Source organism: Mesoplodon bidens, assembly GCF_964165515.1.
Source record: "Mesoplodon bidens genome assembly, contig: HAP1_SCAFFOLD_1260, whole genome shotgun sequence".
Lineage (NCBI taxonomy): Eukaryota > Metazoa > Chordata > Mammalia > Artiodactyla > Ziphiidae > Mesoplodon > Mesoplodon bidens.
Window position 1 is genome coordinate 13,622 of NW_027671663.1, and position 11,493 is coordinate 25,114.

The following is an 11,493-nucleotide window of genomic DNA, read 5'->3' on the forward strand; positions in this document are numbered from 1 at the left end:
AAGTCTCCCCTAGAAAGCCTTTTGTTTTTTTGAAGTCAGAATTCTGAAAAGATGTTTTTATCGAGCCAGCTTTTTCTAACTTAACTGCATATGCAATAAAAGAGTCCTATCTTAGTCATTTTTAGGGCAAGATTTTCTTCAAGTCCCAAGTAAGTAAGCACTTGTAAATGTAAATTTTGTATGGACATAAACCTGGCCAGGATATCCGTTGGAGGCTGGAAATCTGTTGTTCCCTTTTCTTTTGTATTGAAAGCTAAGTTCCCCATTCTGAGTTCAATTTGTGAAGATCACTTTTATTTTGACAAACTCTATTAAAGTAGCCAATTCAAGGAAGACAGGTTAGTCTTCCACCTAATTACCCAGTCCAACTTTTACTCAGTGTCTTTCACCTGAGCAAAGTCTCCCCAGTCTTTCAGCTGAGGATAAACCACAGTGTCTACACTGAGCAAGATCTTCCCAGTGTCTTTTAAGTGAGGCTAACCCACTTGAGCAGAAGTCTTCCCAGTGTTTTTCTACTGAGGATAAGCTCTCAGTGTTTAAACTGAGTAAAAATCTTCCCAGTGTCTTTCACTGAGGATGATCCAAGTACTTCTTCTTGAAACCAAGTTTCAAGGATAACCTACTACTCAAGAGAAGAGTTGAACACCACTGAATAAAACTTAGGATCATCAACCAAAACTGGAGATCCAAGAACCAGGAGATACTCACTCAAATTCGTCTGGACTCTCTGAGAAAGCGGACAGGCCCAAGAAGCCTCTGCTGGTGCCAGGACTCTGGATCCTCATAGAGTTCAGGCAAAGAAGAAAAGTCTGCTCTGGGCCCCTTCATTGGTTGCCAAGACTGCTGACTGAAAACTATGCACAACCCAAAAGGAGAATTATGTTTTATTTGGCAGATTTTCTGAGGACTTAAGCCCAGAGCACAGCCTGTCAGATCACTCTGAGGAACTGCTCAGAAGACCTAAGGGAGGAGTCAACCAAAACCAGGTAGTCAGAACATCAAAAGGTTACTACTAATTAAAGAAAACTAGACATCTCAAGTTAAGGACTGTAGCACTTTTCTATGTATGAGATGATGAAAGAATCTGGGCTCCGTGAAATCATTCCTTTGATATGCACCTTAACTCTAGAATCAGTACCCTGTTTTTCTCCATCCCGAATCCCCTCAAGGTGCACAGTTGAGGGTTCCTGCTTTGACATCTGACTTGATGGCTGCAACATCCTTTGTCTACTGATATGGCAGGGAACATTTTTCATCCACGGGTAAGAAATTGAGGAGAAAATTAACATAATTCAAGGTATAAAACCATCACAATATTAAAAATTCCCAAATGTCAAACAAACATAAGTACCCTTGACCTGTAAAATGGAAGATGCCAAAGAAGGGAAAAAAAGAAACAATAAAGAAAATGTTGAAAATAAAGCATAAAATAAGATGGCAGAAATCAATAACAGTAGAACAATAATTAAAGAAATCAAGGTAAATGTTATAAGATTTTTAAATTTCCAAAAAAAACCCCCATCAAACAAAACATATTGAAAATAAAGTAATAGAGAAAATTTAGGGAGCAAATATGAATGCAAAGAAGACCTGTTAGGTAGTTAGTCAGACATTAGCAGCAAGGAGGTGAGGGTGGTGAGAAAGACAAGAAGAAGAAATTGAGTCACACGCAGCCGTCTGGGGACTCTCCCTTGACTCCACCCAGAACGGGAGAGACTATGGTCTGGTGGTGGGCAGCTTATCCTGATAAAGAGAGGCACAGTAACACAAGGGGACTTCTCCAGGCTGTGCATGCCCAGACCAGACAGGCGTATACCCTATAGTAAATCCAAACTCATTATACCATAATTACCATAAATTACATGTGGTTTTGCCCCTCCCCCCACCCAGTAGGCATTTCTTGGGGATTCAAGGATGAGAGCATGCGCAGCAGGAAACTTGTTACATAGCTCAGGACTGTCAGTCAAATAATGATCCTTGTCACTCACCCCCGCCTCTCTGCAAAATGCTCCTTAAAAGCGCTCGTAAGGGGCTTCCCTGGTGGCGCAGTGGTTGAGAATCTGCCTGCTAATGCAGGGGACACGGGTTCGAGCCCTGGTCTGGGAGGATCCCACATGCCGCGGAGCAACTAGGCCCGTGAGCCACGACTACTGAGCCTGCGCGTCTGGAGCCTGTGCTCCGCAACAAGAGGCCGCGATAGTGAGAGGCCCGCGCACCGCGATGAAGAGTGGCCCCCGCTTGCCACAACTAGAGAAAGCCCTCACACAGAAATGAAGACGCAACACAGCAAAAATAAATTAATTAATTAATAAAAACTCCTACCCCCAACATCTTCTTTAAAAAAAAAAAAAAGCGCTCATAAGCCTTTATAGGAATTCTGCTTTCAATTTGCAGAAACAGTACACCCATCCCCCCGCCCCATCCCGACAGTGTACCTTTGCTTCGATATACTTTGCTTTGGGCTTGCTTCACTTCGCTGAAATAGCCTGTTCTCAGAAACAGCCTGCTCTTGCTCTCTCCTTCTTTCTCTCCCTCTCTGAGAGTGTACCTATGCTTAAATCAACTTTGCTTTGTGCTTAAGCTTAACCTGGTAGTTTGCGATCCTTTGCTTACTATCATGGAACCAAGATAGCTGGTCCAGGCCTTCCACTGACCTCCTCGGTTGAAGCTATTTTGTTACAAAGCATGTCCACATGGTGACAGACCTAAGTCTAAATTTTGATAAAAGGTTGAATTAAGGTGAGAATATCATATGGGAGGAAAAGACTGTAGGAAAAATAGTAGATGTAGGAGATATGTTTGTGAAAGTGCACATTCATGGCAATATAGCCAAATAAACTCACATGCCCACGTTCCCACTAAAACTGTATAAAATTATGACCAACAAGCAGAGAATACACATTATTTTAAAGCCCTCATGGGGCATTAAGACATATTTACCATGTGAATCCTTCAGTGAATCTTGTGTTACTGCTAAGGGATGTCATAAGGGAATTTTGTGTAAGACTCAAAGCTCCCTTTCTATATGGTTCAGGCTGGACTTGAAGCTTCAGGGGCCTGGGAGGATGGGGCAGGAAAGGCAAGGCACACTCAGAAAAGAGAATACATACATAACACACTAGGAATATCTGAAGAGGCTGCTCAAGACCTGGCTCAGCCCCAAGGGTTTGACCCCTAGTCCTACTCTTCACCCTACAGCCCTTTAGGGTCAGGACCTTGGCTCACCCTAACCCATTCCTAGCTTCCGGGTATAGAATGAGTGCACATGTCTGAATGTTAATGTTCTCTCAAAATTTACATGTTGAAATCCTACCTCTTAAAGATAGGAGGCGGGGCCGTGCAAAAGTGCTTATGAGCTTTCATGAATGGGATTAGTGCCTTATAAAAGAGACTCCAGAGATATCTCTAGCCTCCTCCCATCATATGAGGATACAGAGAGAAGGCTCCAGCTGTGAACCAGGAAGAGAGCTCTCACTACGAGGTGGCCATACTGGTGACTTGATCTTGGGCTTCCCAGCCTCCAGAACTGTGGTAATAAATGTCTGTTGTTTTTAATCTACCCAGTCTATGGTATATTGTTATAGCAGCCCTAATGGATTAAGACCACATATTTCAAAATTTATCTGGAGAGTGGGGACTGTCTTATCATTGCAAACTAAGAAGTTGGGTTGAGACAACATATGAAAGATTTTCTTTTAAGTAGAAAATTATGGATTATTGGATTTGAAAGTACTAGATTGGTTAAGGAACATGAGTACATGTGTGTGTGCGTGTTTGCACTGTGTCCCAAAAGTTTTTGTGCAGTTTAAAGATTTACTAACTCCAGAATTATAAACACTACAAACTTACAGAAACATCATTTGAAGGTTTAACTGTTACCAGATGCAAGTCTGTGTGCCTGATGCACAGTGAGGCTAAATACTGAAACATCAGAGTTTGAAGCAGAGAAAGGTTTACACAGTGCCATGCAAGAAGACATGTAGCTCATGCCCAGGAAAAACCCCAAACTCCCTGAAGGCTTTCAGCAAAGCCTTTTTAAAGGCAAGGTGAGGGAGGGGCATGACTAATTGTTGCAAATATCTTGGTGTTGGATACTTTGTTCTAGGGGCTGGCCAGATGGGTCAGTTCCTGGTCAGGTCATGTGTTCCTGTAAACGTCCAACAAAACAATTATTATTCTCTGTTGTGCAACTTTTTATCTCCATGAATGGGCTCTTAAAAGTCAGAGCCGGGGCTTCCCTGGTGGCGCAGTGGTTAAGAATCTGCCTGCCAATGCAGGGGACATGGGTTCGAGCCCTGGTCTGGGAAGATCCCACATGCCGCGGAGCAACTAAGCCCGTGCGCCACAACTACTGAGCCTGCGCATCTGGAGCCTGTGCTCCGCAACAGGAGAGGCCGCGACAGTGAGAGGCCCGCGCACCACGATGAAGAGTGGCCCCCGCTCGCCGCAACTAGAGAAAGCCCTCGCACAGAAACGAAGACCCAACACAGCCATAAATAAATAAATAAATAAATAAATAAATAATTTATTTAAAAAAAAAAAAGTCAGAGCCTTAGAAATAGTCTATCCTGTATATTCCAGGCTCTAGGCAACATTGTTTTACAAAAAGTGCAGAGCCAGCCTGGATCACAGGGATGGACAGAGTTAGCTCAGGCAACAAAGCATAAAGATTAAAGTAAAAAAGATCTCATGTGGAGGCAGATTGGTTCTTCCCTATTACATAGTTATTTATAATTCTTTCATACTTATGAATATTGAAAAATAAATTATTTTAATTTTTGTGTGTAGTTCCCTCTGATAGAAAATGAGGCAAAACATACACTATTCAAAATTCACAAAACTAAATAAGTGTAAAAGAAATTCAAGTTCTATCCCTGGGTTTACACAAGACCCATACATGATGTGGGAAAGTTGGAGCTGAGGACAAAGGAAATCCTGAGTAAAAATGTCTGTGAAACAGCTAGTCTTCCAGGGTCAGCTTAAGATGTTCAAGAGTTATCAAGTTGGTGGGCCTCAAGTAAAGGTCTCTAATGGATGAAGGAGCCAGGTTCCAGATGGAATGAAGAGAAAATTGGCTAAGGTCTCTCTGACAGGATGAGAGTAGTTGGAAGGAGGGATCTGGAAGCCCCAGGAGGGTGCAGGTGTCTGTGGGTCTGGATGGGAAGGAGGGGCAGTGATTCAGCCTATTTCTCTTATTGCCCCTCCCCCACACTCAGGAGCCCTTTGTGACAAGGCCACAGCTCTGTGATGCAGGCCTGGTGTTCTGCCATCAAGTGAACTCCCAGTGCTCTGTTGCCTGAGGGCAGCAATGCAGTTCAGAAGATGGAGAATCTCTTTTCTTTGAAAGACATTGTTGCTATCTGGCTGAGATCCAGCCCAACTTCCTGGGTGATTGATATCATCCTTGGGTTCCTGTGTGGACTGGGGCTCTTCCTAATGTTACTCCACTGCTTCCAGAGTAATGTATTCTTAGCACCACCTAGGAAACATAGAAACATCAGGAAGGTAAGAAACCTTTGGCTTAATCCCAGCAGAGATTCTCTCTTTTTTTCTTATTCTTATTTCCACTTTTCTAAACCACGTAGAGAGACTCCTGAGATGGGAACTCTCAGAAAAGTATAGAACATCATCCTTCTAGGGAAAAGCCAGGCCAGAGAGGGGTTAGAGTGGGCATGAGGATTTCTAGCCTAAGATCTTAGACCAGGAGTTCAGGTATGGTAGAGGGCTCCAGGGCAAGTCCCAAATGCAGTGACTAATGGTTAAGGACTGGATTACGAAGAGTTCAATCTCTGCAGGAAGGCTGACCCCTGAGCCCTGGTTCACCAGCCACCTTCCCACAGCGGGTGTCTCAAGTGAGACCTTCCTCTGTGTTGGGGCTGAGCCCCTGAGAGCCTGAGAGAAGAGGCTGGAGTGGAGGTCTGGCCTTGGGAAGCAGAATCCTATCTGACAAAGCTCACGTGGGCATTTAGGTCTGAGGATATGTGTGTTTCTTGATCAGAGGAACAGTGACAGAAGAAATCTATGGTGATTAAAACTTAAAAAATCCTTCTTGGGCTTCCCTGGTGGTGCAGTGGTTGAGAGTCCCCCTGCCAATGCAGGGGACGCAGGTTTGTGCCCCGGTCCGGGATGATCCCACGTGCCACGGAGTGGCAGGGCCTGTGAGCCATGGCCGCTGGGCCTGTGTGTCCGGAGCCTGTGCTCCGCAACGGGAGAGGCCACAACAGTGAGAGGCCCGAATACCACCCCCCGCCCAAAAAAAAAAAAAAAAAACCTTCTTTGCACTCTTCAAAGAAGAAAAACTGAAAATATTGTTATCCACTTTAAAAATAAGTAAAAGGGGAAAAAACCCCACAGAGTTTTAGTTAAATGTAGAAAGTCATGTTGTTCATGAACACAGCTTGCCTAGATAGAGGACAGTGAGAGTTGGGTGTTAGCCCCTCACTTTTTCTTATCTCTCAGCATCAAGTAAAGCTGAAGGGGAGGAGCAGGAGTAGGAAGAAAAGTGGATCTTTGAAAGGTAAGCCTTTGCCATTCAGCCCTGCGCGACCCGAGAGTTAGCTTCCATCTCTCCTAATCCTGAGGGCCCAGCTTCACGGTCTCTGAGGATGCCAGGGGCAGAGCTTATTCCTCAGGAAACAGAGCCTGAGCCTAATTAACAGAGCCTAATGAACGTGGAAGCACTTTGCAAAGGACAAACCCTTTTCAAGTGAGACTTACCATCACTGTCAGGGACATGTGGCCTTGGACACTGATACTTGGGCTCCAGAGTCTAATCCTCCAAAGATTTCCCTTAAAGGGTCATTGCACTCAGCCTCCTGAAAGACTCTTAGGCCTCTGCCTTCACCACCATGACCCAGTCTCCTGATTTCCAGCTTTCAGAGATTGCCTGGAAGAACTGGAGGGGACTCACGACCTGGTTTCACTTCTGCAAAGGTAAAGAACCTTTCCCCTTCTCTCCTGGGTCGTCCTTCCTCCCAGAGCCTCTAATGTGACCCCAGCCCTGGGAGGGGGAGCCATGGGAGGGCGTGGCTAAGGCCCTAGGGTGAGGGAGAGCAGGAGCATTAAGAAGTCAGTGTGGGGGCAGAGGAGGGTTCTTGGGCTGCAGGTGCCCACCCATGCCTGTCCTGTCCGGCCATCCTGGCCCCATCTGCTCTCCTACAGCTGCCTGGGGAGGCTTCCTGGCAAGGGCAACTTTCATCAGCTCTCATGTCAAGACCCTCCTGGTGAGACGTGCAAAGCCGTGCCTGCTGGAGCCTGTGGAAGATACTGCTTGAAGGGTTGGGAACCCTGCATGAACACCTCCTGTAGGGTTTCCTTCCCTGATCCAGACACTCGAGAGGTGCTGGAAGCACATATTAAAAGGTTTTGGGTAAAGCACAGGTGGACCCTACCCCTCAAGGTCCTCAAGCCCATAAATCTCTTTAAGTCGAAAAAGTTCCAACCCTCCACCGTTCTGCAGTTGGCCACTTCCCCTTCAGCCACCTGTGTGTCTGGGTCCCACTCAACAGTCAAGTTTGCTGAGTTCCTGGAGAAACCTCCTCGGGCTCATTCAGGAGAGAAGGTGATAACAGAAGAGTCAGTTCCTACCCTGAAGAGGCCTCTCCTTGTCCCCTCAACTGTGTGTAAGGAAATCCAGAGTACCCTGGCAGCAGTTCCATCTATTGACTACCATGGGCCCTCAAAGGCTTCTCTGACTGGACAGGAGGGCAGGCCACCTTCTCAGTCCCTCACACTCAGCCTTGTGGGCAGAACCTGGAAGAGTGAGAGTGTGGAAGGGGTCAAGAGGGACAGCCTAGAGCCAGGTCCAAGTTCAGCAATGGTCAGGAATGAGCCAAGAGAGGAGAGTGGTGGTCAGGCCTCACGAGACCCCTGCCATAGGGTAACAGTGATGGAGGTGAACTTAGGATCCCCATCTTTGAGAGGTGAAGAGGCCAGGGAGGCTGTGGAGGCCAAGGAGTCTCCTGATCTTCAACCACAGTCTAGTGTTATCTTGGAAACCAAAGTGTTGACAAAATCCCAAACCACAAATGTACATATGAGGAGTTTAGAGGTGCCAGGGGCCAGTAGAAGTTTCCTACTACCTAGACTGTCTGTTTTCCAACATCCAGGTGAGCCATGCCTTAACATGGAGGTTGCCAGTGAGTTTAACTCCAAAGTAAAGGTACAGTCAGACAACCAGCTTCAGGACTTTCCCAAACACAGGTTCCTTGCTGCAGACAACTTGGCTTCTCAGGTGCCTCAGTGCCATCCCCAGAGAGTCCCCACCAGAGACAGGTTAGCTTCCCAGGAGCCAAGTGGCCTTATGGAAGCCCAAAGGAGCCACCTAGGGCAGCAGGAGCCCAAAACTTCAAAACTCCAAGACTCATGGAGGAGCCAGAGCAAGATGATTGCCCCTACTTACAAAAGAGAGGACTGTAGGAGGCATAAACCAGGAGAGCATGAAGAAAGGTTTAAAGAATTAGGGACCTCTCAAGCTGGAAGTATGAGCCGCCCTGCCCAGGTCAGGGGAATAACAGACTCTATTGGGAGCAGATGTCTCCAGCTCATGCCAGAGAAGAAACATAGCCCTCCAGAAAGCCTCTTCAGAAAAAGGATGAGGCTATTTTTAAAGTGGATTTTCCCCAAGAAAAAAGTCAAGGGTCGAGATGCTCTGCCAAAAAAAAAGCCCATATCAGCCACTGCCCAGAGTCACGGATCAGTCAAAAGCAGATCAACCTTGAAGAGTGAGACTGCTGAGGGTCGGGCACGCATGACAGCTGTTGGACAGATCCCAGAAGAAAAAAGAGCAATTCACCATGGACTTCATGCCACAAAGTTAAATGAACACAAACTGGAATTCCAAGTCCCAGTATGTGGGTGTTTCTGCTACCACAGGCTTACCTCCTACCCAGAGCAAGGGAGAATGATGGGTTATACAGCCTGCAGTCATAAAGCCACCTCCAAGGGCCAGAGTTGTTCTATCAGGGAAAGGGAAGTCAGACACCAACATAGTTTGAAAAGTGTAAGGTTCAACGATGAGCAGCTGGGCCTAAGGTGCCTCCCATCCTTGCCCCCCAAGAAGAGTTTGTTTCCAGTTAGTACCTGCCAGTATGGGCCAAGGATTCCAGGTGCCCCAGCCCGCCATCAACACTACTGTCCAAGGCATTGTCATCTTTGGGGAGGTGTCTTGCCTGGTCGACAGTAAAATCCTTCTTTAGTCTTCCCTTTAGTAGGAAAACATATCTCCAAGTAAAAATTCAGTCCATGTAGAGAAAATGATTTTCTCATTAGCACATCCAAGATATTTAATGTTCCCCAATACATATATATATATACATATATTTTTTCTAATAAAAGCATAGTGTAATGGCTGCTGTCTGTGCTGTGCACTTTGTCTTCTAGAAGGGAGGGGCATGGAGGGAGGTGGACAGTAGCATCACAAGCTTGGTCCTTGTCTCGTGTCCCTTCATTGCACCTTATGATACTGTCATTACACAAACCAAAATTACTCTAACAATGAGATGGGAAAAACCTATGAAGCCCACACCCAAGGATCTGGTTCAACCAGTCTTTCTCCTTCTTCTATGCTACTTTGAACTTTATGCAAGTGTAGTGGATAGGTTTACACGATAGGGCCAGACATTGCAATTCAGGCTCCAGGAAGTGTCAGAGCCAAGTGGATGGAAGTTTGGGGGGAATAGAGTATGGGCTCTGAGTTCAGAAACAGGAGAAATCTTGCCCCTGGATCTCTTGGTAGGGAATATCCAACATCTGCTCTTAAGAGTTCCTTCTCTCTCTGCTGAAGGCTGGGATTGAGATATGCCCTATGAACCCCTTTTAGCTTAGGCATAATAAAATGTACAGCATCACCCTCCCCCACCTCTGTTTTTCCTAGACTTTAGAGCAGCAGCAAGGATGGCATTTCCAGCTCTGTGTGTGTAGGTGGGGGGAGTATCAGGGAGGCTGCTGAGGGCTGTGTTGAGTGCAGTCCCATATAAATGAATGGCTATGTTCATGGGTCTCCTACCTTCCACTCTATGTTAACCCCAGAGAAGGAGTTTTGGATGAATGGAATAGGGGTGTGACTGTGGGTAGTAACTATCTGATGGTCAAACACTGTGAAGTTAGGGTGGGACGTAGGTGTAGAAAAATCCCTGGATCGAAGGAAGGAGGCAAAGTGGTACCAGATTCCCATAAATGTGCAGTTGTGAAAGAGCAGCCCCCTGACATACAAGCACCATCTAAAGGCCTAAAGGGGAGGAAAAGTTAAGGGTCCAGTAGCTCATCATGACCCCACCCCAGGGTCTCTACCCTATTCCAACTCTAAGATCACAGACCTAGAGAAACCACCTTTAGGTCAAAACAGAAGGTCAAACTTATAGAAGTAAAGCAAATCAGGGAAGGTTAATCTCTTAATACTATATTTAATAAGCTTACACATCCTCACCTCTTGACTTTTAGGAAGGGTAACATAACAATAGGTGTAAAAGCCAGGACTAGGGAACTTGGGATGTGACTCCTAGTCTGGTGACCTTCACGTAAAAACATGGCCCAAGGACTGCTCCAGGGGAGAGGTGGGGACTGGCCTGTGATTGTGTAGTAAGCCTTGCCTGTCTCCCAGTCCTTGATCACCCCAGAGCCTGGCAGGTGAAGAAGCAATCAGACAGGATTTGTGGTGGTGTGGAGGTGACCTGGCAAAGTGGATGGGGCAGGGTGCAATCCAGGGGTGTTCCACTGATCTGTTTCTAGCACAGCTTTTCTTGTCTCCTGACCCCCATCCATATGGAAAAGCAGGGAGACGAGGAAGAATTTCTCTAGAGTGATTTGGTGCTTTCTGCCATGTGCAGGGCGCGTGGTGGACACAGCTCCAGGTGGTGTGTTTCTCATTGTGGAGATTTCTGTTCCAGCTGATGCCCCTGATCCAGATGACAACAGAAATGGACCCCATCCCCCATCCCTGTCAGGCCCCTCAACACGTGGAAATGCTGTGACCTGGGGTGGAGGGGGCAGAGTGAGCACAGGACTGCTCACACCCCTGGTTTCTCCCTGGAGCCAGGCCCTCCCTCTGGGCCCCAATTCCCAAGGCAGCCTCCAGAATGGGCAGAGCAGTGAGAGTGGAGCCAGGACTTGTGGGAGGGGTCGGTACCCAGAGGAAAGAGTTGACAGGGCTGGGACCTGAGCCTGGCTGCTGCTGGGTGCTCTCAGGGGCACCCAGAAGTGAGTTCTGGGAATATGGGGAAGCTGGACTTTGACCCCCCTGGCTCCTGCTGGGAGAGTGCCACAGACAGGTGATGCTGATGGAACAGCAAGAAAACAGAAAGAATCAAGTCCCTTTGCCTTTCTCTTGCTGCTCCGTCTTCCATAAGGTACAGTAAGACAAGAAATTGAGAGACCAAAAGAAAAAAAGAAATGGAGAGACCCAGAGACAATACACAAAGACTTCACCGACAGACCTCTCAAGAGAGACTTCTCACACAAACACCTTTCTCAGAGATCACATACTGAGACCTCACA

The 11,493-nt window shown here is 46.7% G+C and overlaps 1 protein-coding gene across 1 annotated transcript; it reads left to right on the forward strand.

Annotated features, from left to right (window-relative positions):
* Window positions 1–4,116: 4,116 nt before the first annotated feature.
* Window positions 4,117–9,297, forward strand: LOC308611211 (spermatogenesis-associated protein 31A6-like; the record flags this gene model as incomplete). Its single annotated transcript, XM_081260088.1, has 4 exons — window positions 4,117–4,136; window positions 6,435–6,517; window positions 6,873–6,933; window positions 7,162–9,297. 4 exons carry the CDS (start codon window positions 4,117–4,119, stop codon window positions 9,182–9,184), a joined length of 2,187 nt encoding a protein of 728 aa, XP_081116214.1. The 3' UTR covers window positions 9,185–9,297.
* Between the last annotated feature and the right edge of the window lie 2,196 nt (window positions 9,298–11,493).